Below are 20,186 nucleotides of genomic sequence, written 5' to 3'. Positions count from 1 at the left end.
TGCCTTCTTTAGGGTAGTGAAAGATTGAGATGTCGCCTAGAGAGTGGGGGGGGGGGGAGAGGGGGGTGAATACGCGCTCCTGAAAATTTAAAACTTCATAGCAGATTAATAGAATCTGAAACTTTTGGATTCAGTCCAGAACTTCTGGGTACCAGAAGTTCTGAGTTTAACCCAGACTTTCCGGATAAACAGAATGAAATAAAAAATGAACAACACCTAGGTACTTCTAGTTAAATCTAGTTGTTACCACAGGTTCCAAAGTAAGTGTAAAATGTTTTCCAAAGTAAGTGTAATATGGGTTGACCCACCCCACTCCGCATCTTGAATGAATCATGTGGATCAGTCTACTTCGCTCTAGGGTCCAACCATTCCCACCTTTACAATCTTACAGTAACCTGATTACGACATTCACTGTTTTGAGATTAATGTCGGAGGACAAGTGACGTTCGTCTAGATAGTGTTATACGAGGAGACATATATGGTACCATTACATATTTTTTTCTCTGAAAAATAGTGTTTGGATTATAGCTGTGCCAAAACATGCCAAACACAGGGAGGAAAACGATTTTTGATAGCAGCTATGCCAAAAACATGCCGCAATGTGAATATAACATATGGAGTCTATTTATCATCTAAATAATTTTTTCATCACAATATAGCCAAGCGACATCTTCTTTTCTATATTTAAATATAAGGAATATAAAAATGCAAACGGATGGCAAATTGAATGTACGATTTATGAAAATATGATCATTTGAAGCTAGCTAATCTAGAGATCTAAGCATTGGTTTGAGTGGTTAGTGGAGGTGATTGTACCCTTACCTATCACAGATTAAACTCTATATTTGTTGTTAGTGTGTCTTATCAAGGCAGTTTTTTTTTCAGTGGTAGATGACGTACCCACCGGTAATAAGGCGCTTATGGTGACTTCATTGATCTTCAAACTCTGTATCTCCGGTCTTCAGTAGGCACTGATATAGTACGTGCGTCTGCGTGTTATACTAAGATTTCTCAAAAAAAAAGATAGCTAATCTAAGAATTTAGCATTTAATTCAACCAATTAGGCGCGGCTATCTCACGAGGGTCAGTGTTGTTGGCTCTTGCAAATGAACTTGTGGGCATTTGCATAGACATTATTGAGGGCATTCCTATTTTTGGAAACAGTCCAAACACTAACCAATTAGATCTTGTTTACTCTGTTGAGATGAGATCATTTTTATTGAGGGCATGCCTATTTTCTAAAAATTAATCATTTTTATCTTTTGGAACTCGAAATTAGATCTTGTTTACTCTGTTGAGATATGCATAAGTAGGAAGTGCTTTCTAGCCCTCATCCAACGGCCCAAACCTGATGCCTCTATCTCTAGAACACTAAGTATGAAGCTTAAAAAAGATAAGTGTTAAGCATAAAAATATAATTTTTAATGCAAACAAAGACTGCATATGCTTAAACATAGTTAGTTATCTTGTTAACACTAATATAAGTAGTGGTATTTAAGTAAGCATATTACCCTCCTTCTAAGTACATGTCTTACTACGGTTAAGAAAAAAAAAGATTTTTTTCCTTAAGCTTTTCCTTTAAGAACCCCATTATACATGCTCTAAAAGAGTGTGGCTTTGTCTCCAGATAACCATTATATTTGATTTTAGCCGTATGACACTATGAATTTGTAGCTTTGTTTTTAGGACACTATAGAAGGGGAAAAGACATTGTGCTCTTAGCTTCACACCTGAATTTTTTCTCCATATATAGATTATAATGCATCCTAAAAATTTGCAGAATGATGTAATGCTCTATTCCCCATGCGTGCAATTTTTTTTAGATTTTTCATGGAAAATCTGCAAAATGAAACTTGCATAATGATCTTTCCCCTCCTCAAGTGTCCAGGAGATAAACCCAAAAATTTGTAGTGTCATACAACCAAAATCAAATATAACGGTGCCTTTGAGACAATGCCATACTTTGTCTGTGTACTAGGGACAAATTTTCCATCTCTTTATTGTGGATGCTAGGGAGTTTGTAGACAAGTTAAAAAAGGCTGAAAAATTAGAGCTTGTTTGGGTGATGCCTGATGAGCCCATCAAAATTTTCGCAAAAGGTAGGCCAATATTTAACTCCATAACATTTTTTGTGAGCGGTACCTCGCCCTTAGCTCGTGATGTTTGGTTTGGTTGGCATTCTCAAATTTTTTTTACCAACAAACACAAGTAGCAAACGAAACGTCATTGGTAGTACTACAATTGGCTCGGTTTGCGTTGATACTAAAAATTTAAAAGAAATCACTCTTAAGTTGATTATTTGCAACTTCCGCCTTAGATGATTCTAAGTTGGTCAATGGTCAAACCGCCGCCTGTCAAAATTACTATTCGCCCCTCTAGCGCTACCTAATAAATCAAACCCTTCCCATTCCTCTTTGCAGCGTGCGGCGGCGACGAGAGGCCACGCCACCGATCGACGCCGGCTGTCTTCCTCCCACACCATCGTCAAGCCTTCTCGGCTCTCCGCACAAGCCTGGGTGCCTCCACGCCTCCCTCCCATCGAGGCCGGGCACGAAGCCCACATCGGAGGAATTCTTCTCTCTTCTTCGTCACGTCATCCGGGCTTGGATCGATTTCTTCTTCTTTTCCTTGGTAAGTAGCCTACCGCGGCCTTTTCGCCGCCTCCCTCATCTTCTCCTTCTTGCTCCACCAGTTCGCCGCGCCTCTCCTCCAGCACATCCCATGTACGTGCCCCCGGTCCCTTGCTTGCTACCCAGTCACTTTCTGCCCCTAATTCTTGCCCGCGCTGTTGCCTTTTTTAGTCCTGAATTGCTGGGATCGATCGACCTTGTTGCCATTCCTATCCGCAATTTTGTGGTGCTACTAGGTAATCGTGACGTCGCGTGCAAGATTGGCCTGGCCCTTGGCTGTTTTTGGTTGGGAGATGAATTGGGGAATTCCCGAATGGCCACTAGTTAGTCCCTGCTCTGGTCAATCCATTTGGCGTTCTTACGCACGCACAATCTCGAATTAAAACTTGATCTAGGTGAAACCAGGGCACCCTTAATATTTGGGGGAGTATGAAATTCCCTGCTTGGGAAGTCAGATAATTTCATTCCCTTTGCAAATGAATGCTCTACTGAATATTCAGAATTACAACATTTCTCCACATCCCTCAAGGCTCAAGATGCTAAGGCGTCTTGAGGTAATCCGGCGGCTCCAGGTCGAACGGCTCTCGTACCAAGATGTTACGTACCAATTTGGGTAGCAGAATAGGGAACTGGGAATTGGAGAAAAGATAGGGGAAGCGGGAAGAACAGCAGGGACTGGGAGGAAGGATAAGGTAGATTGGGGGAAATTCAGTTCAGTGTTTACATTGGAGTTGCCTTCTCCTCTGATGCACACACAGCTAAATAACCAACACACACTCTGGCCTAACATTCATTACAAGACCCAGTCCAAAGCTGGGTACAGCTAATTGGGCTTTTGAGCTCCAGTTCCCAAACGCTAGCCTTCAGGTCTATTCTTCCTTTGGCTTCAACTCTTCCTTTGTCAATCTTGCCTGCCTTCCCTGATGTATACACCGTGACAAAGCTGCCTAGTAAGTCTGGAATGTACTGCATTGCAGGGAGACATGCATTTGATCATACACCACCAGAAGAGCATATTTTTAGTAATAAATTATTGCTTTATAAGTTTGCCCAGGTTGTCTGATTTTCCTGGCTCCATCACTGTAAGTAGGCCCTAGCTTGCTTGGATGGATTGTTTTGGGAGCGATTCTCGTTCTGCAGGATCTTTTTTGTTCCCTGTGACATCAAATCCAAATCTTTTCTTCTTGCAGGGTTGGTGCGTGGTGCCAATAGCAGTTCCCAAGAAATTTAAATAAATCCCGGATTGGATTGAGATTTGTCGAGTTGTGTGGCAGCAGCTGGAGTGCGCTCGGACAGGTTACCTTGGTTTGGAGATGGCGGATGGTGATTCATCTGACTTCACCTTCTGCAAGGTATGTGAGGTTACTGCCTGTGTTCCTTACACCCTGCTTTGTGTGTTGGATCAAGTGCTTGTTATCATTCAACATCAGTGCTAGTCCTGCTAGAGGAGTATCCCAAGATCTTCACGATTAATTAATCATGTTTGTTGGAGTGATAAGAGTGTATTATGATCATATGGACTCTATTTAGGGCATGTCAACATAAGAACATATGGACGTTAGTCCTGTGTCGAATGATAACATTATGCGTCTTACACGCTGCACCTTGGTGATTATTTATGTGCTGCTGCTTTGTGTGTTTGGTCCTGTGCTTCTTAACATTCGACATCAGTGCAAGTTCTGCTTGAGGAGTATCCCAGCACCCTCAGTTCCTCACAATCAATTAATAGTGCTTTCTGGAGTGATAAGAGTGTATCATGAACATGTTAGCACTACATAGGTAGTGTATCCATGTAAGTTATTTTGGAAACCAGTCATTACATAGGTAGTGTTCGAACATTATGTGAATAAGTCAAGGGAGGAAAAAAGAAAGGGAGGGAACATAAGAATAAAACAGACAGAATGGCAGGGGTGATACACTGACTGCTTTTTGCTGCTCTTTGCTCTTTGAAATATCTGTCTTGATGCTGCTATCTCAAGAAAGGCATCAAAGCAATTGTTCTTTTTTGTTTCCTGTTTTTATAAATTTCATAGTTGCGCTTTCTGCAGCACAGTCAATTGTACATTTAGCTGGTCCATTTCCGTTGAGTTGTCGCTTCATGACCCTTTTCTTTATGGTGTTTGCCTTTTGAATTCTGGATATTGCCATGAATAGTAGATAAGTATGTACTATTTACCATCTTCTCCTTCACTGAACACACTTAATTGTATATTTGTATGATGACTTGTTAATCTGTTTTTCAAATTATCAAAATCTTCTGTAATGAATATACAATGGCTATTTCTCATTCAGTCTTTTGAGGGTCTCCAGTGGCTTGATTTAGAAACTTACAGGTAGATTTTTAATTTTGCTTTTTTTTCTGATCAAACTTTTGTGTTATATTTGTTATGTAGGTTAGTTCTGCAGAAAATGATGATCAACTAGAATCTCCTAAAACGATTCCTGTGGCAAGTATGACACTCGAGGATGTTCGTGATGATAGTCCAAGCATTTCAAAGAAAAGTGAGATACAAACTAATGACACAGATAAAGATGGAAGATCTAGCTCCATATCTGGTAGTGTCGTCAGTGTTCCACCACAAGACTGTAATGTAAAAGAACCAGTTATACAAACAAGTAGGGGAGCAGAATCAAATGTATCATCTCAGCCAAAACCTTCATTAAAGAAACCTGCAGCACGCGCAAAGGTTCCTTTTGAGAAGGGCTATAGCCCATTGGATTGGTTAAAGCTGACACGTACTCATCCTGATCTTACAGGTAATCTGTAAAAGGCATCATTTGGTGCTGTTTGATGATCTTTGGCAGTTTGGGATATCTGGTTGTTAATGGATGGCTGGATGCTGCCACATATATTAATGCCTCTCCCAGGCCCTGTTTTGGAGTCTGGGAATTGCTGTTAAGGGATATTACATTTCTAAAACCATACCATTTAAATGTGTTATAATTAGCTGACATGATTAAGCTCATGAAATTTTTCAGCAATTACTTAGCTTCTATCTTTTGCTTGTGAGCAATGTATTGCTTAGGAAAACTCGTATCTTTTGTGCTGGCTAGTTAGGTTTGTATTAGTATAAAAGAAACATTGCCAGCTTGAGTGATTCAATTTTTTACCTTGATGAATAGTTCAAATCAGTGTTTTGAAAACGGGTCTACTAGGCTGTGTACTCGGTTGTGTACAAGGAATGGGTGCCCCTACCTGTTAGGCCGCGTAATCGCCGGGTAGGTCGCATAATCGGCCTGATTATACCATAATCGATACTAGGTGGGTGGTCGGTTGAGTACCGATTTTCAAAACCTTGGTTCAAATCAACTAATTGGAGATCCATTAACCATTCCGATTATTTTTTCTCTGGAGTTTTTTTTTCTAATCGAACAGTCGTACCATGTGGTCCTTTTGCTTGGGTGTCGAGTCAGTTAGATTATTCTGAACTTTGAATTGGATGGCTGATGGCTGTACTGGAATACTAGCTCCATATTTATGCTTTATGTCCTATATTTTGGTTTTGTACCACGATAAATGCTATTGGGTGCATAATCATTTTACGGAAGGGCACAATTATATGTTTCCTAAAGAGCGTTTGATGAAGAGCTAAATGAAATGGTCTTTTTTCTTTGTACCCATGGACATAATAATCTTGAGGGTTAGGTGTATTAACTTCCAGTGATTTTGCGAGACAAGTTGGTGGTTGCATAGTTTCCTTATGTAATCGTTAACATTAGTGTAAAATTATAAACAGGCTAATTTTAGTGTCAGAAAAATCACTTCTTTTATATGGAGTTAGACACTGCTCACCTCCATAATGCCTAAGGTATAAAGGGTTAGCTAGACACGTCTCAAGATCTCGTAGATCGTTGTACTTATCGAAGATTGACCAGAAGTATATCCCTATATTATAGTTGAATTCATGTTTTCTCATATTTGCTCAATTGATCATACTGATGATTGATGAAACAATTGTTTATTTCCTTTCTTCTATAGGGTTGAAGGGGCAGTCAAACCGAAGGTTAATTTCCTTGGAAGAAGTTAAGCAGCATAAAACTGGAGATTGTATTTGGACAGTTCTTAAAGGTCGTGTGTACAATATTGCTCCATACATGAAATTTCATCCTGGAGGTAATCATAAGTTTCAACTCATCCAGAGTTATTATGTTTGAGTTTCAGAACCACTGTTCACCCTTTGCAACCTTTTCTATCGGTCCTTCAAGGTGCTGTATCATCATAAATTTGCCTAACGTACGCTGAGTATTTTTGAGTACATTTTCAGGAGTTGATATGCTTATGAAAGCCTCTGGAAAAGACTGCACCACTTTGTTCAGTATCCTTCTACTGTTATTTTCCTACCGTCACTGAAAATATCTTGCTGCTTGTTGTAGACTGACACTGGAACACTATTTTTTCATGGAAGTTGGTGTGGTACCAGAACCGATGGCATACTCAGCGCATTATTTGTGGTCATATGATCACTACCACGCTTTTGCAGCTTTATTTCTTTCATCTATTGGTGATTGAGCTGTTGACGATTCGGATTGTTAACTGTTTCAAACTTTCAATTATTGTGATTGTTGATTATGCATGCGTTTATAATTCTTGATATAATTCCTTGACTTTGCTATAGATAAATACCATGCTTGGGTAAATGCAGAGTTCCTCTTGGAGAAGTGCCTTGTCGGATTCCTTGATCCCAACGAGTAGATCTGTACAATTCAGGCCAGCATGGCATGTTCTCATTTGTATACTCCTGGTGCTTAGGCGCATTGGGCGATGAATTAAAGAATGTAGATGTTCTGCTGCATCACAGTGGGAATATGATGATTAAATTCACTTCGAAAAGGAAGAGAGTAAGAAATAAACTTAGTGACCATTCTTGTGTACAAATTTGTTGTCATTGGTTCTGCAGATGGAGCGAAAAAATCCAGCCTTTTACTGGTATTTCCATGAGGTGCGAGGTAAATTACAATGCCTAATGAAATACATATCATAGCCATTCAACATCATATTGAGGTCCAACCCTCACTCCGGTTGAATTATAGGTACTGTGGTTGTATGTATATGTCCATAAAGAACAAATTGTTTACATATGCCTGTGTTTAAGCATCCTATCGAGCATTATAATGTTCATACGATTGTGCCAATGCGTTCTTGCGTAGCACGGATGAACCATATGCTATTGAGTTACATGGCTGATATTGGAGAATAAATAAATGCATTCATGCACACGAAGGGCTTGTTAGGACAATCATTTGCGAGGAGGACAAATGGGTGGTGTTGGTTGTTAGAGGAGGGATTAAATTATAGATTGGGAGATAGAATATCAAGGAAGATTTAGAAGAAGGGGATTGGGACATAGATTGGTTTCTCTTACTCTAACCATGAATGTTATGCCATTTTATATAGGAGTGGGTTCTAACAATTTAAACTAAAATATTTGATATCTAAGACTAACTAATATATTTTATCTCTAACTAATCTAATATGATACTTAATAACAAGTATTATCTCTTACTGGAGCTACAGTACCACATATATTGTTCACAGGAGAGTTCGGTTCATGCGCATAACAACTTCACCTTTCCTTGTAAGACAACTTGTCCTCGAGCTATGGTGGTGACCTTGATGACATAGTATAGTACCGGATCGGCTGTGGTCACACAGAATCTTTGTAGCTTGATTCTCTGTTATAGATCATGTGGCATAGTCGCACAGACTCGGCACAACTCGGGCGGCGGCGCGTGATGGCTAGAGGCGGGTAACTGCGCAATTGGATCCTAACGCGGAGGGACGATTGCGGCGACGAGGAAGTCGGCGTGGTCGCGGATCAGATGGTGTGTTGAAGGAGGTGGTTGGTGCGGCAATGATGGTTGTGACGACAAACTGACTAATGGCAGATTGGTCTGCAAGGAAGTCAATTGACTTGATGTTGCTGATGCTTTCTTCTCAATGGCCGCCAATTGCAAAGCCATCTCGCTCATCCGCGTCTTTATATTGGCAACAAGCTTAATCAAAGCTTCAATGGCTTGCGAAATGGAGCCCTTGCTGGAATCAGAACCTTTAATCTCTGATACCAAATGTAAGGATAATCATCCGCTGGAAGGATAGCTAGGCGATGTCAGTTGCTAGAAAAGGGATTCTACTATATAGTAGGAAAGACTTAGAAAAAGGGAACCGAGAACTAGATTAATTTATTTATATTGCTTGATTACAATATATGTTATATCCTTTATATAGTAGCCGGCTATCACAATCTAAACTAACCAATCTTATCTCTGAAACTAACTAATAGATTTTCTCTAACTAATCTAATACGATGCCTAACCAGTAATCTTATCTCTCCTGGTACTGTTCACTTGGATACTGTTCACGCACATAACAGGGCTGAATCCATGTGGATGGGCTGACCGATTATCCATTGTTATTTTTATCTTAACTTTCATATTTATTCAACATGATGTTCGGCTGAATTGCGAACCAACGAACTGGTTGCAAATTCCTGGAGGAGATCGAGCTATATGCTAGTCTGATCAAGGTTTAATTTATCGACAGTAACCGATTGAAATTCGCGGTTACTGAGCTTACCGCTCCGGTCCGCTTTCAAAAACTGAACCGTAACTGAATTTGAATTCAAAAAATTTAAAAAAATAAAAAAAATCCTAAAAAAAACTAGAGACAATTCTAAGACTTTCTGTGAAAACTTTTTAAAAAAAAATAATGTTGTTTGCATCATATTCTATGGGGAGGAAGTTTGAAAAAAATAAAAAAAGTTGAAGCGTGCGGCTCAGTTATTAACTCATGTTAAGGAAAAGCTTAACATGCAAACACATTTTTTTTTTGTGTAGAACGTATCTTAAGAGGATCTTTAAAATTGATTTCACTTCATTTAGAGTTTTATTAATTTCTCCATGATTTTTACAAAGTTCACAAGCATAAAGTGAATATGTTAAGAAACAACACTGTAATTAACTTTTTCATGTCTACTACTATTTTTTCTACATAAAGCATAGTATAAATAAACTAATAAAAGTGGTTTCACTAATTTTGGAGGTGTGATGTGTCAGTTATGAATTAATCTAGTCGCAACACATTTACACAATCCTGTATGTTATAATAACTAATTCATGAGTTCATGTAATTTTAAAAGATATAGGATCATGTAAGAAGACTAACAAAATTAGTTTCATGATTTTTGGATTACTAAAGAGTAAACTATGCATTTAACTTGGTTTAACAAATACATCTTCTCACAAAAAATTTTCAACTTTTTTATGAGTATAATTACTTTTATCATGTAGATCATGTTACAAGAAAACCAATAAAATTTATTTCACTTGATTTGAAGTTCAGATGAATTAGTTATTGACTTTACAAGATTGAGCCAATTTTAGGGGTTTTTTGTTGAACTTCACTGAAAATCGAGAAAACCGTTTGATAAATCGAAAAAACCGAACGGTTATCGACAATACGGAAAATTCAAGAAAATCGCTCGATAAATCGAGAAAATCGTTCGGTAATTGGTCTAATTTGACGGGTTACCGAACGGAGAATCTGGCATCTTTTTGTCTAAATTTCAAATTTTACAAATGAATTTTATGCGAATTTCAGCTGAATTTCAAACGGTTATCACGTTAACCATGCATTTTTGTTACTGCTCCGGAGCGATTACCATTTGAAAAACGGTAAATTGAACCCTGGGTCTGATCCATGTCCCAATTCAAACTAGAACGAGCTAGCTCATGATCACACAAATTATAACTACTTGTCTTGAGTGATTAATTGGATGCTCTTGACAATTACAAAGATTTCTTCCAGATTAATACATTATTTTTGTGGTTTACTTGCCAAAATGGTCTTTCTTGCCAAAACCGTCACATGGAACCGGCTCCTGTGCGCGCACCGCGCCTGTCAGGACCCCGGACCCGGGTTCCCCTGTGCCTCCTGTATCAGTCCCTAGATCAAGTAGCTGATACGCACAAAATTCAACAGAATGATATCAAATACATACTTCGAATACAATTAAGTAAAATAAATACCTGAAAAGAGAAAAGATGGTCTGGTGGACAAGAATCCACAGCAGACCAGCCAGGCAGAAGAGTCTACAGCGCAGCGGAGCGAAACGACGATGCAACCCAATGCCACAGGCAACTCGGGTGCGGACGCGACCTTAGACTTCTTCTCTTCGACTTCATCTGGGTTGAGGTTGATCTTCAACTCAACAATCTGAAAGCAACAAGACTGAGTACGGAAGGTACTCAACAAGTCCTATACTACTTCAAAGGGTTGATAGATGCATAATGAATATTTCAAGGATAAGGCTTTACGGCATAGTTTTAAGCGTAAAGCAGGTTTTATGCAGATATCCAGTTATATTCTCCACCGTTAACCTTTTTGAAATAAATGTAACAAAGCTTTTGAAAACAAAGGCAGGCATCTTCTGTTGGTACTGAGTATCACCTCAAGTCCCCAACGCATTAGAAGGTAACCTGATAACAAAGCTTTCAAAACGGTTTAGAAGTAAAACGGTTCAGGCATCTTCTGTTGGTACTGAGTATCACCTCAAGTCCCCAACGTATTAGAAGGTGACCTGATAGCAAAGCTGTCGAAATAGTTTTAAAATCAAAACCAGGGTAACAAGTTGTATCTGGGGGTTTTCAGTCCTGGGAGGGGCTATACCTCACTCCGCAGTCCCTTTTATCACATCTGGTGTACCTCTAGTACCACACAGCTTCTGGCGGATCGAGCCAGGAACCACATCACACGGACATCTAGTCCACACACTTACGCATCAAGACACACGCACCCTGAGTCTAGTCAACTTGATTGCTGCTTTCGCATGTCCATGACCGTGGACACAGCTATTCGAATAGTTTTACACTCTGCAGAGGTTGTACAACTTTACCCACGCAATATGCTCAGCCTTCCATTGTTGCATGCAGGGGAGCGAATCATAGCGAGACCCTCCATAACACCTTTCCTGCCGGGCTTTTCCACGAGACACGCCCAAGTACCAGAGCTGCATGCTTCCGAAGGCCAGCATCCCTTTTTAAGCCTTGGCCGGTACTAGAAACCTCCAAGCATGCGGGACAGGATAGTACTTGCCTGCTCGTTGCTCTCAGCCTCCTGGTATGATGTCCGACCCAGTCTAGTGAAGGAAAGTCAAGTCCTGCCCATACAGGACGCATGGTTGTACGTAGCGGCTAGGCTAGACGGGCCGCAATGACTCGGTCCTTAAGCGGCCGGGGTGGGCATCTCCCAGCACGAGTATTCCCACAATACCACATGCCCCCAAGAGCATCCCTTCCCACAGAGGACTACTCTACCTGCCCCCGCCAAAACAGTTTTCACCCATTTTTACACATCACCTTCCATGTCCCACACGACATCAAGGATTTCACCACAATCACGGAATTCACAACCATCAAGGAATCATGGTATATGAGTTATCTTTGATAACAGTAAATCTTGTCTCCGAAGAGAAGTGTTTTAAAAGCAATATTTCCGAGGAGATGTATTTTAAAAGCGACATCTCCGAGGAGATGTATTCAATCCTAAGCATGCTATATATCAAGGTGTCGTCCATCGTTAATATATTTAACAACAGGTATTCCTAGGGTTATATGTATTCTGGATGATGACATGTATGGCATGACAGTGTTGATAGGGTTAACTACTACAAGGAGTTTGAAAGAAAATGCAATATATAGCACATGCGATAATAAGTCCAATTTTAGTTGATCATATATATTATTTGAAAACATAGGTTCAATATGATCAAGGAAATAGGACTTGCCTTCTTGAAGGGTTAATTCACGATTGGTCTTGTCTCTTGAGTTTCCTGGGGTTCTTCTTCATCGTTGGACCTTGCCTTCAGTTCCTTCCTCGCGTTCTTGCTTTGAACCTTGACTTCGACTCTACGCATATTAACGACAAAAAGCGCACAACGACTAAGCAATTGAACACCAGAACAAAACCAATAGAATACCAAAGCGGAAGAAGAACAACGGAGAAAACGACGAAAGCTAAATCTAGCGGAAAACGATCGGCAACTCTAATCAACACAAAGCTAGTACACAGAGAATAACGGGATAATCTAGCGAAGCTAGGCTAAGCTATTAACCTAGTTGTTTTATCAACTTAAGAGAAAACCTGAACAAATCACGATTAACTATGTGAACTCTTATTAGATTAACTGTCGAAGGACGACAGCTAGGGATTCTACGCGTAGGTGAGTGCATGTGTACATACATGAATATATGTGTAATACTTACGTTTATATGTATGTGAGCATGTATACATATATACGTAAGTATAACTCTAGACGATTATATGTGCTTAAGTGTGGAGATTAAATACTCTAATCTATAGCACTAAAACATGGTCATTTAGCAACTAACCTTAATTACCTAGTGTTGTTTAATTGCCACACTAAATAGGGTATATTTATTGCTATCATAAAAGCATACAGATAATTAATTAATTAGGTTAATCTATCCTTTGAATCTAATTAGTTAATTATCAAAAGGTTATTCAATTAATTAACTATTAATGTGTAAATTATTCTATCATATTCTAATGATTGCTATTTATTTATTTAACAGCTACACGAGTTAATTCATTACCTTAATTGAACTAAGATTAAATCTATAAACTATCACATAGAATATCACATGAAATATCAATTTATTCTTAAACACTTAATTGAAACAACATTTAGTTATTCTTATTAAGAAAAGGAATTAACCTACTTAAGCTAGGTTATCACATGCGACAATATTACGATTACAAACTAAACATCATCATCGAATTATTTAACTTCAACTTTATCTATTAAAAGACGAGATCTAAATCTAAATTAAATACTACGACAAGAATCAAATACCGAGAGAGAATGTTAAACAAACTCTAAAAATTACAAGATTTGGCATGAAGATAGATTATGATTTTAGAGGAATATTGACGAAAGAATCGCCGAAATCGGAGTCAAAACGGAGGAGTTATAGCGGACGGAAGATTGCCAGAATAGAAAATCCTGGAATTTAGAAAATGCCACTGTTTCACGGACTCGGTCTATGGACTTTGTGGACTGGAGGGCGTTTGTGAGTGTGGTTCACCGTAGACCGGGCTGTGGGCTGGTGCGGTGGGATCGGTTCATGAGCCGGTGGACTCGGCGGACCGGAGTTGGGCGCGGCTGTGTGGTCCACCATGGACCACGGCCGGTGGACCGGTCCGTGGGCCCACACGGCAGAGGGGCTGCTGAAGGGATAAGGCCAGCCGGGCCATTTTGCCTGTGCGGCTCAGAGAGAGGCGGAGGAGACCGGAGTGAGGGGCGGCGGCGGCGCTGGAGGGAGAAGGGGAGCGGCCGGGGAGAGAGTAGAAGCCGGCCGGAGAGGAGAGGGAGGCGGTGGCGGAACTCGCCGACGACGGCACACGGTGGAGCTGCGCGGCACGCGCCGGTGGAGATGGTGGCGCCGGAGAGGGAGGAGGAGCCGGAGATGTGAGGCCGGCAGAGGGAGAGGACGCCGGGGGGGTTGAGGCTGGAGCTCGCCGGAGGGATGGTGGCCGGCCGAGGCAAGTAGGCGGCATGGCGCACGCGGGCGGCGGCTGTGCGCAGCGCGGTGCGGCTGGGCGCGGCGAGGCAGCGCGCGCGGCGCGCGGACGGCAGCACGGGTGGCGCGACCGTGGGAGGAAGAGGGGAGGGCCGGAGGCGCGGTGGAGCTGCAGTCCGATCGGTGGCGCGAGGTGACGGCTCGGCCACGACGGAACGGCGGCCAGAAGGGCTATGGCGCGACGAGAGGTGTGGGTTGGCGAGGCAGGAGGCGGCACGTCAGCGCGGCGCGGGAGGGAGAGCAGTGGAAAGGGAGGCAGGCTCACCGTGATGAACGGCGATGGCGCGTGGGTGGCACGGCACGACTGGGTCGGTGCGGCCGGCTGGAGTCGAGGTGGGCCACGGTGGCTCGGTGTGAGCGGCTTGACGCCGTGGCGGGCTCGGTTCGGCGGGGTGGCGCACTGGCTGGACGTGGCCGAGCGGCCGAGACGGTGCCGAGGAGCTGAGCGGCGGTGCGGGAGGACGCACGGGTGCGAAGAGGAGAGGCAGAGGAGCCATGGTTGAGCACCTGTGTGTATGTATGCTTGTGTGTATGAATGCTCGTGTGAGAGAAGAGCAAGGAAGGTGCTGCTGCTGTGCTTTGTGTATGCATGTATGTGTGTGGAGAAGCTTGTTTGAGAAGGGAGAGGGATGAAGAGAATTTGGTTTTGCCATCCTCAGTGAGAAGATCAATGAGGCATGGGGATGAGCTTGTGGTGGAAAGATTAGAGGGAGAGGGAGAGGAGCATGGGCAGGAGAGAGCAGGGTATTGGGTTGCATCGTCGTTTCGCTCCGCTGCGCTGTAGGCTCTTCTGCCTGGCTGGTCTGCTGTGGATTCTTGTCCACCAGACCATCTTTTCTCTTTTCAGGTATTTATTTTACTTAATTGTATTCGAAGTATGTATTTGATATCATTCTGTTGAATTCTGTGCGTATCAGCTACTTGATCCAGGGACTGATACAGGAGGCACAGGGGAACCCGGGTCCGGGGTCCTGACAGCGCCCGCCATGTGTTCGACGTGCTGCCGGTTATGAGGAGCACCCTCTCCTGGAACACGCTCATCTCCGCGTATTCGATTGGCTGCAACCGCAACGCAGCAAGGACCACGTTCGCGCGCGCATGGCCGCGTATGGGGCCGTGACTTGGATGGCACTGCTCTCGGCGCTTGATGTGCTTTGGCTGTGTGGGGCAGTGCCCGATTGTTCTGTGAAGGGCATATCCATGTCTGCCTGTTCATCACAAACTCGTTAGTGTGCATCTACGTCGCTTGATGTGCTTGCCTGGGTGGAACAGTGTGGCGGATTGGTGGGTTTGGAAGAAGGAACAAGAAGCGCATTTAGGTCATTTAGAACGATTTCTCTCTCCAATTCAGCAAAATACTGTATTTTAACAATCATAGTGTTTTCTAACAAGTATCCATATTTTAAGAGTGTTTTGTAGCAAAGATAAGAAAAACCAATGTCCATAAACAAAGACCATATATTTTGAGTGTCTAGAGCAAAATTTCCCTTTTCAAAAAGATGACTTGAGAAGAATTGGGTTTTAGCAACCCACGTAGTATTATCTAGGATCAAATATCAAGAACAGTACATCTAGGGAGTGTTGTGTAATCAGCTGTTGTTGAGTTTGTTCGGTTAAGTTAGTAGAGTTGGTCAGGTTAGTTAGTTAGGAAGTCCGATTCTTCATTCAGTTAGCACGTCAGAGCTTTGCCCGTGGTCTGTGCGGTCATCTCGCGTCCGTTGCTTCACGTTGGATCTCGTGGGATGGCACGAGAATCGCTCCATCATGGTCAACCACGATCGTTTTATTTTGTGAATAAAAGGCAAACAGAAAACCAAAAAGGTTGCAGCTTCAAGTGGCGCAAAAACTATCTGTGAAAATCTTCTGCCTAAAGGTGCTCTTCAGTTTACTGTTGGGCGTCTGACACTTTGCTGATTTTTGTCAGAGAAGAAACAGAGCGAGCGTGAGCACAATCCAATCATCCATAACAAGTGGCATCAGGGCGGTTCCGATCCCGGCCGACATGTCATCGCAAGCTCCATCGTGATTGATGACTCCCCCAAGCAATCACCATCACTCGGCTTCAGCACCTCCTCGCCGAGCCAGGCAGCAAAACGCTGGTGGCTTGCAGATTCCTATCCAACATGTGGTGAAGGAAATCAAAGATGTGGCAAGCTACCCAACCCTGACCCGAACAAATTACGGGGATTGGGTGCTGCTCATGAAGGCCATGCTGCAGGCCAGGGGTCTATGGGCAGCGGTCGAGCATGGTGTCGACATCAACAGTGAAGCCGAGTACCGCAACAATCGATTGGCTCTCGATGCGATTCTCCGCATTGTGCCCGCAAACAACGTGGCTCCCCTTGCCATCAAGCGCATGGCTAAAGAAGCATGGGAGACTCTCAAGACAATAAAGATGGGATTTGAGTGCGTACGGAGAGCAAAGGCCCAGACCCTCCTTCATGAATTCGATGCGGTTCAGTTCAAGGATGGAGAATCCATTGAAGAATTCTCCATGCACTTGAGTGGTATGTCAAACATGTTGTCTCGCCTCGGTGGCATTGTCAACGATGTGTAGGTTGTGTAGAAATTCCTTCGGGTAGTTCCACCACGGTACGCGTAGGTGGCACTCTCGATTGAAACATTGTTGGACCTTGATCAGCTCTCACCAGAGGAAGTGACTGACTGACTTAAGGCTGCCAAAGATCACCTCAACTCCAACACTGGTGAAAATTCCAACCGCGTCTGCTCCTCACCGAAGAAGAGTGGTTGATGGCCATGCACAAGTAGGCTCAGAACGGCAACCCTGGCAACAAACACCACGGTGCACATACTCAACCAATCACCGACAAGGAGCATGGCTAGTGTCACTCCATACAAATCTTGGCACAGGCATGTGCCAGACATGAGCTTTCTTTGCACATTTGGGTCGATAGCACACGTGAAGAACACCAGACCACACCTAAGGAAACTCGATGACTGAAGCACCCCGATGGTACTCATTAGCTATGAGGAAGGCTACAAGGCATGGCGTATCTTCGATCCTATGACACACCGAGTTCATATCACCACAAACATAGTATTTGAGGAGGAAGAATGATGGGATTGGGGATAAGACAACGCTGCGATCAACCACATCGATGGCCCCAGTGTGGAGAGGGAAATCTTCACCGTCGAGTACATGACGAGCGTCGAGCCATTATCTCCATTGACCTCTACGCTGGTGGCCGAAATACCTGATGCTGAGTCCGAGGGGATCCTAAAATTGGAGTTGTTCGGGTTGGCCCCAGAAGAACTGGCATCCTTCAAGGGAGCAGATATGCACGGGTGTTGGCAGCATGTGATGCTCGAGATGGCATCAATTAAGGAGAACAATACTTGGACACTCACAAACTTGCCTGTAGGGCATCGGCTAATTGGCCTTAAGTGGGTATTCAATATGAAAAAGGATGCAAATGGCCCGTTGGTGAAGCACAAGGCCTGTCTAGTGGCAAAAGGGTATGTGTAGCAAAGTGGAGTCGACTTTGAAGATGTGATTGTGCTGGTGGCCCGTCAAGATTCCATATGACTTCTTTTGGCCATCGACGCATAGAGGATCTTAGAGGTTCGCCATCTTGATGTGAAGTCAGCCTTCCTCAAAGGAGATCTTGAGGAGGAAGTATTTCTGGCTCAACCTCCTGGTTTCATCAGGGATGGAGAGGAGCACAAGGTGCTATGGTTGAAGAAGGAACTCTACAGACTACGACAAGCTCCTAGGGCCTAGAATGCTAAGTTAGATAGCATGCTGGTATCACTTGGTTTCCAGAAGAGTTTAGCTGAACACGCCATGTAAATGCATGGTGAAAGCAAGGCATAACTCCCACTCGGTGTCTATGTGGATGACTTGGTTGTAACTGGGGTCTGTGGTCTGGAGATCAGCAAATTCAAGGAAGAAATGAAGGCAAAATTCAAGACGAGTAACCTGGGGACACTATTCTACTACCTGGACATTGAAGTTACACACATGCCTCATATACACATAAATGCCATACTATTCACATCATTCCCTAGAAAAATTAGTTAAGCACAAAATCTAATTCTAACGGCGTGATGAGAACACATTATCCTTAAAACCCCTAGGCTAAGGAATACATAGATCGTATCTATGAAATCGCTATGAAAACCTCATCGGACTGATCGTATCAAATCAATTCTGAGTCATTCACAATGCCTCAATTTCCACAGGATCAATCATATTGATCATCGCGTGAGGTTTTTCTGGAAACGATGACAACAGACACAACCTCGATCTGCTGTTCATCCAACCATGTCGCGACACACGCTGTTAGCCTTGATGGTGATTCCAGCCGGTAGGGGCAAGTTGCACGCACGACTAGGTGAGAGAGCGAGCTAATCTTTTGGCCATATGGTTCCATCGATTCACACCTCATCCGACCCTAATTATATCAAAACGTGCATCAACCGATCCATCAGATGAACCGATCACAAATATAATAATAGATCCAATCTATTACTACAACATATCATCTATATATGATGGATCCAGATAAAAAACTACGCATGTAAGATCTGATAACATTGTTGAAGAACGGGTAGGCTATGCTAGCATAAAATAATTTTTTTCTATCGAATTCGACCGACAAACTATGCTAGTTGGAGATCATAGATCGTTACCACTAGACGTGCAACACAGCGAAGAAGAGTTGGAGTAGACCGATCCAACATCGTGCGCATCAATGTAGAAGAGGCAACTCTTCGACTAGTTTTGAGCGAGTGCATCGTGTTCCTCAACCAGTTTAGAGTAGCAATCGCTCTCCTCGACCACCGAGTAGCAGTCGCGCTCCTCGACCAGCTCCGAGCAGCAATCGTGCTCCTCGACTAGCTTCGAGGATGACCACCTTCGAGCACGACCAGCTCCAAGCACGAACAGCTCCAAGCACAACGTCGCGAATTTTACACCGAGGGGATTAGTGCCGCAATAGTAGCAACACCTCTATAGTATCCACACGTATTGGGTAGGATCACCGTGCGCTGGTGTGCTAGCACTGCACACACAGTTAGCGTTTTGAGAGATCAGGTGGAAGGTTATGGCTAGGGTTTTTCCAGAGTCACCACTCGTTCGCCCCCCCCCCCCACACACCTCTCATTATATAGAGCTCGCTAATGGGCTCCCACGCAAGAAGCCATTTAGGACTCCAACTCCTCATGGATCACAATCCAATTAAACCCATATATGAATTCAATCCGTATATTTTGTTCCAACCTATTAAGTGTGTGACCCATTAGGTTCATGTACAAATAGCTACAACTCGGAAACCCTTTTCGAACCAAAATCAATAGCGGTCCATAGCAGAACATATTTATTTTCGAGAATATACATAAATGTTGGTTGGACCTTGATATACATACGCCGATCCCTTTGCGTCACGATATAAGTCAAGCTCAAGGCGAGATATGTGCCACCCTTTGTGATAGCTTGACCACTCACTCAATCGTGTCATGGATAATCAAAACTGTGATTAACTCTTTAATCACATTATGATGGACATGCACTTTCTTATCTAATGACATTGAGGGGGCCAGAGATATCTCTCTTGTTATCAAGGAGAGGCAAATTCCATCTTGATCGTTCGCACCCCACGACCTATTTCATGGCAAACCCGAAAATTACCTTTTACTCAATTACGATGTAGCGTTTGGTAGCCCCAAAATATGTCACTACACATTCTGGGAATCAATAATAATCTCAAGTCTAAGGTTCTTACAGGTACACAATTTGATATAACAACTGATGACACATCATAAATAATAATCTTAGCAGTATCTCAAGATGGGTCTATCTAACATCATATTCTAAACTATGATCCGTGAAATATGATCATTAATCAATACATGTGTTGTCCTTATGAATGTCACATTGATATGTGATCAAGGATCAACTTAGAATAACATCATGATACAAACAAAGGGTTTCACGAA

General features: G+C 42.8%; 2 protein-coding genes across 6 annotated transcripts; one reads left to right on the top strand and one right to left on the bottom strand.

Moving 5' to 3' along the window:
* Window positions 1-2,388: 2,388 nt before the first annotated feature.
* Window positions 2,389-7,631, top strand: LOC133890728 (cytochrome b5 domain-containing protein RLF-like). Of its 5 annotated transcripts, none has more exons than XM_062331241.1 (6): window positions 2,389-2,631; window positions 3,908-3,982; window positions 5,024-5,387; window positions 6,610-6,744; window positions 6,896-6,946; window positions 7,247-7,631. In XM_062331241.1, the coding sequence occupies exons 2-6, from the start codon at window positions 3,944-3,946 to the stop codon at window positions 7,321-7,323; spliced, it is 666 nt and encodes a 221-aa protein (XP_062187225.1). In that variant the 5' UTR covers window positions 2,389-2,631; window positions 3,908-3,943; the 3' UTR covers window positions 7,324-7,631. The 5 variants fall into 5 exon arrangements, with proteins under 5 accessions (XP_062187225.1, XP_062187224.1, XP_062187226.1 ...); XM_062331240.1 differs by having other exon boundaries at window positions 3,905-3,982; XM_062331242.1 differs by having other exon boundaries at window positions 3,821-3,982; window positions 6,885-6,946; window positions 7,247-7,295.
* Window positions 7,632-13,729: 6,098 nt separating this feature from the next.
* LOC133890218 (vegetative cell wall protein gp1-like) lies at window positions 13,730-15,269 on the bottom strand. Its single transcript, XM_062330668.1, has 2 exons — window positions 15,169-15,269; window positions 13,730-14,399 (listed from the first exon to the last, which is right to left on the bottom strand). The coding sequence occupies exons 1-2, from the start codon at window positions 15,267-15,269 to the stop codon at window positions 13,730-13,732; spliced, it is 771 nt and encodes a 256-aa protein (XP_062186652.1).
* Window positions 15,270-20,186: the final 4,917 nt, after the last annotated feature.

The sequence above is a fragment of the Phragmites australis genome, chromosome 14 (assembly GCF_958298935.1).
Source record: "Phragmites australis chromosome 14, lpPhrAust1.1, whole genome shotgun sequence".
In the NCBI taxonomy this organism is placed as follows: Eukaryota; Viridiplantae; Streptophyta; class Magnoliopsida; order Poales; family Poaceae; genus Phragmites; species Phragmites australis.
This window is presented reverse-complemented; position numbering and strand designations above follow the sequence as displayed.

Excerpts from the sequence above, each read along its gene's own strand:
- LOC133890728 (XM_062331241.1), top strand. The coding sequence starts at position 3,944 with ATGGCGGATGGTGATTCATCTGACTTCACCTTCTGCAAG. Across the intron at positions 3,983-5,023 it reads CTGACTTCACCTTCTGCAAG|GTTAGTTCTGCAGAAAATGA; the intron begins GTATGTGAGGTT and ends TTTGTTATGTAG. Across the intron at positions 6,745-6,895 it reads CATGAAATTTCATCCTGGAG|GAGTTGATATGCTTATGAAA; the intron begins GTAATCATAAGT and ends GTACATTTTCAG.
- LOC133890218 (XM_062330668.1), bottom strand. The coding sequence starts at position 15,269 with ATGAGCGTGTTCCAGGAGAGGGTGCTCCTCATAACCGGCAGCACGTCG. Across the intron at positions 14,400-15,168 it reads CGGGTTCCCCTGTGCCTCCT|CCCTTCTGGCCGCCGTTCCG; the intron begins GTATCAGTCCCT and ends GTCGCGCCATAG.